Raw genomic sequence first — 1126 nt, 5'->3', positions numbered from 1 at the left:
ACTTTCTTGACTTTCTTGGGCAAACCAAAGCTGGAAATTGATTTGGGATAATCCCGTACCAGATCATAGCCACTGAAAGCCCAAACTTGACGACCTGTCAAAAAAAAGTTATTTTGTTGTCTGTTGTTTGGGTAACATACAAAAATGCAATCGATTAACAAAGATATCAAATACCTTTAAAGTAAAAGATTCTGTCTGACTGGTAACTCTCATAAGCAGCATCAACACTGTCAGGGCCGTCGGGCCAGAAGTTTGTTATGAGAGTTTGCTGAAGGGTGTAACTCTGCGGGTAGCTACGCCAGAAGAACCTGAGAAGAGACAGAGAGAAACTAAAGCTACATCTTGGAGCAGTTATTTTAAAAAATAAATTGTTGACTCCAGCTGGCATGATTGGAGACTTAGGTTTCTACGCTACCGGTTCTTGAAGAAGAACATCTCTCCTCGTAGCGTGGCAACAGCATCCAAGACCAGGGAGGAATCACAGACATCAGGAGTGGGGGGAGCAGTTGGTCCAGGAGGCACTGGATCCTCGTTTTTACCTGGGTATTAAAATTGAATCCCAGGAATTAATAACGGAAAAGTTCAGAAAAGTTTTTTTACTCTGTTGCTAGTTTGTTTAAAAAAACAAACTGAATTTTTTGGGGGGCACAAACCATAAAGTGACTGGATGCCTCTGACATCATCTTGTGGCAGAACAAACGTGTCTGGGTCTTGGTACGAGTACACAGGGGCCATGAGAGCACCAGGGTCGTTGGAGTGGGACAAACCCAGAGAGTGGCCGAACTCATGGGCTGCAACCAGGAAGAGGACGTAGCCTAGGAAACGGAGGATGAGTTACATCTCTTGTTGGACTAATCAGGTCATAGGAAGAGCTGAAAGAGTATAAGGTATAAAGAACAAACTTACCTGTGTTGGAGCGGAAAGTGAAGGTCTCATCTTCGTTAAAGTGTACATCTCCTCCGATGCCGGGAGAAGGAGGAAAGGCGTGAGCGATATATCCGCCAGTACCGTGAAAAGGGCTGTTGTCACTATGTGCTTTTAGAAGAAAATAACTTTAAATTTGAACAAAGAGAACTTTTTCTAGAAAGTCCAATAAAATTGTGACATCACAATGAAATAAGGTATC

At 42.9% G+C, this 1126-nt stretch overlaps 1 protein-coding gene across 1 annotated transcript in view; it reads right to left on the bottom strand.

Moving 5' to 3' along the window:
• Positions 1 to 1126, bottom strand: part of mmp13a (matrix metallopeptidase 13a) — a 7050-nt gene that overhangs the window by 1149 nt on the left and 4775 nt on the right. The window contains exons 3-7 of the mRNA XM_016666846.1: positions 907 to 1035; positions 654 to 815; positions 416 to 539; positions 175 to 308; positions 3 to 94 (exon numbers count right to left, since the gene is read on the bottom strand). Coding sequence (XP_016522332.1) covers positions 3 to 94; positions 175 to 308; positions 416 to 539; positions 654 to 815; positions 907 to 1035 — 641 coding nt within the window. The remainder of the gene's footprint in view (positions 1 to 2; positions 95 to 174; positions 309 to 415; positions 540 to 653; positions 816 to 906; positions 1036 to 1126) is intronic.

Source organism: Poecilia formosa, unplaced genomic scaffold (assembly GCF_000485575.1).
Source record: "Poecilia formosa unplaced genomic scaffold, Poecilia_formosa-5.1.2 Scaffold817, whole genome shotgun sequence".
NCBI classification, from domain to species: Eukaryota; Metazoa; Chordata; class Actinopteri; order Cyprinodontiformes; family Poeciliidae; genus Poecilia; species Poecilia formosa.
This window is presented reverse-complemented; position numbering and strand designations above follow the sequence as displayed.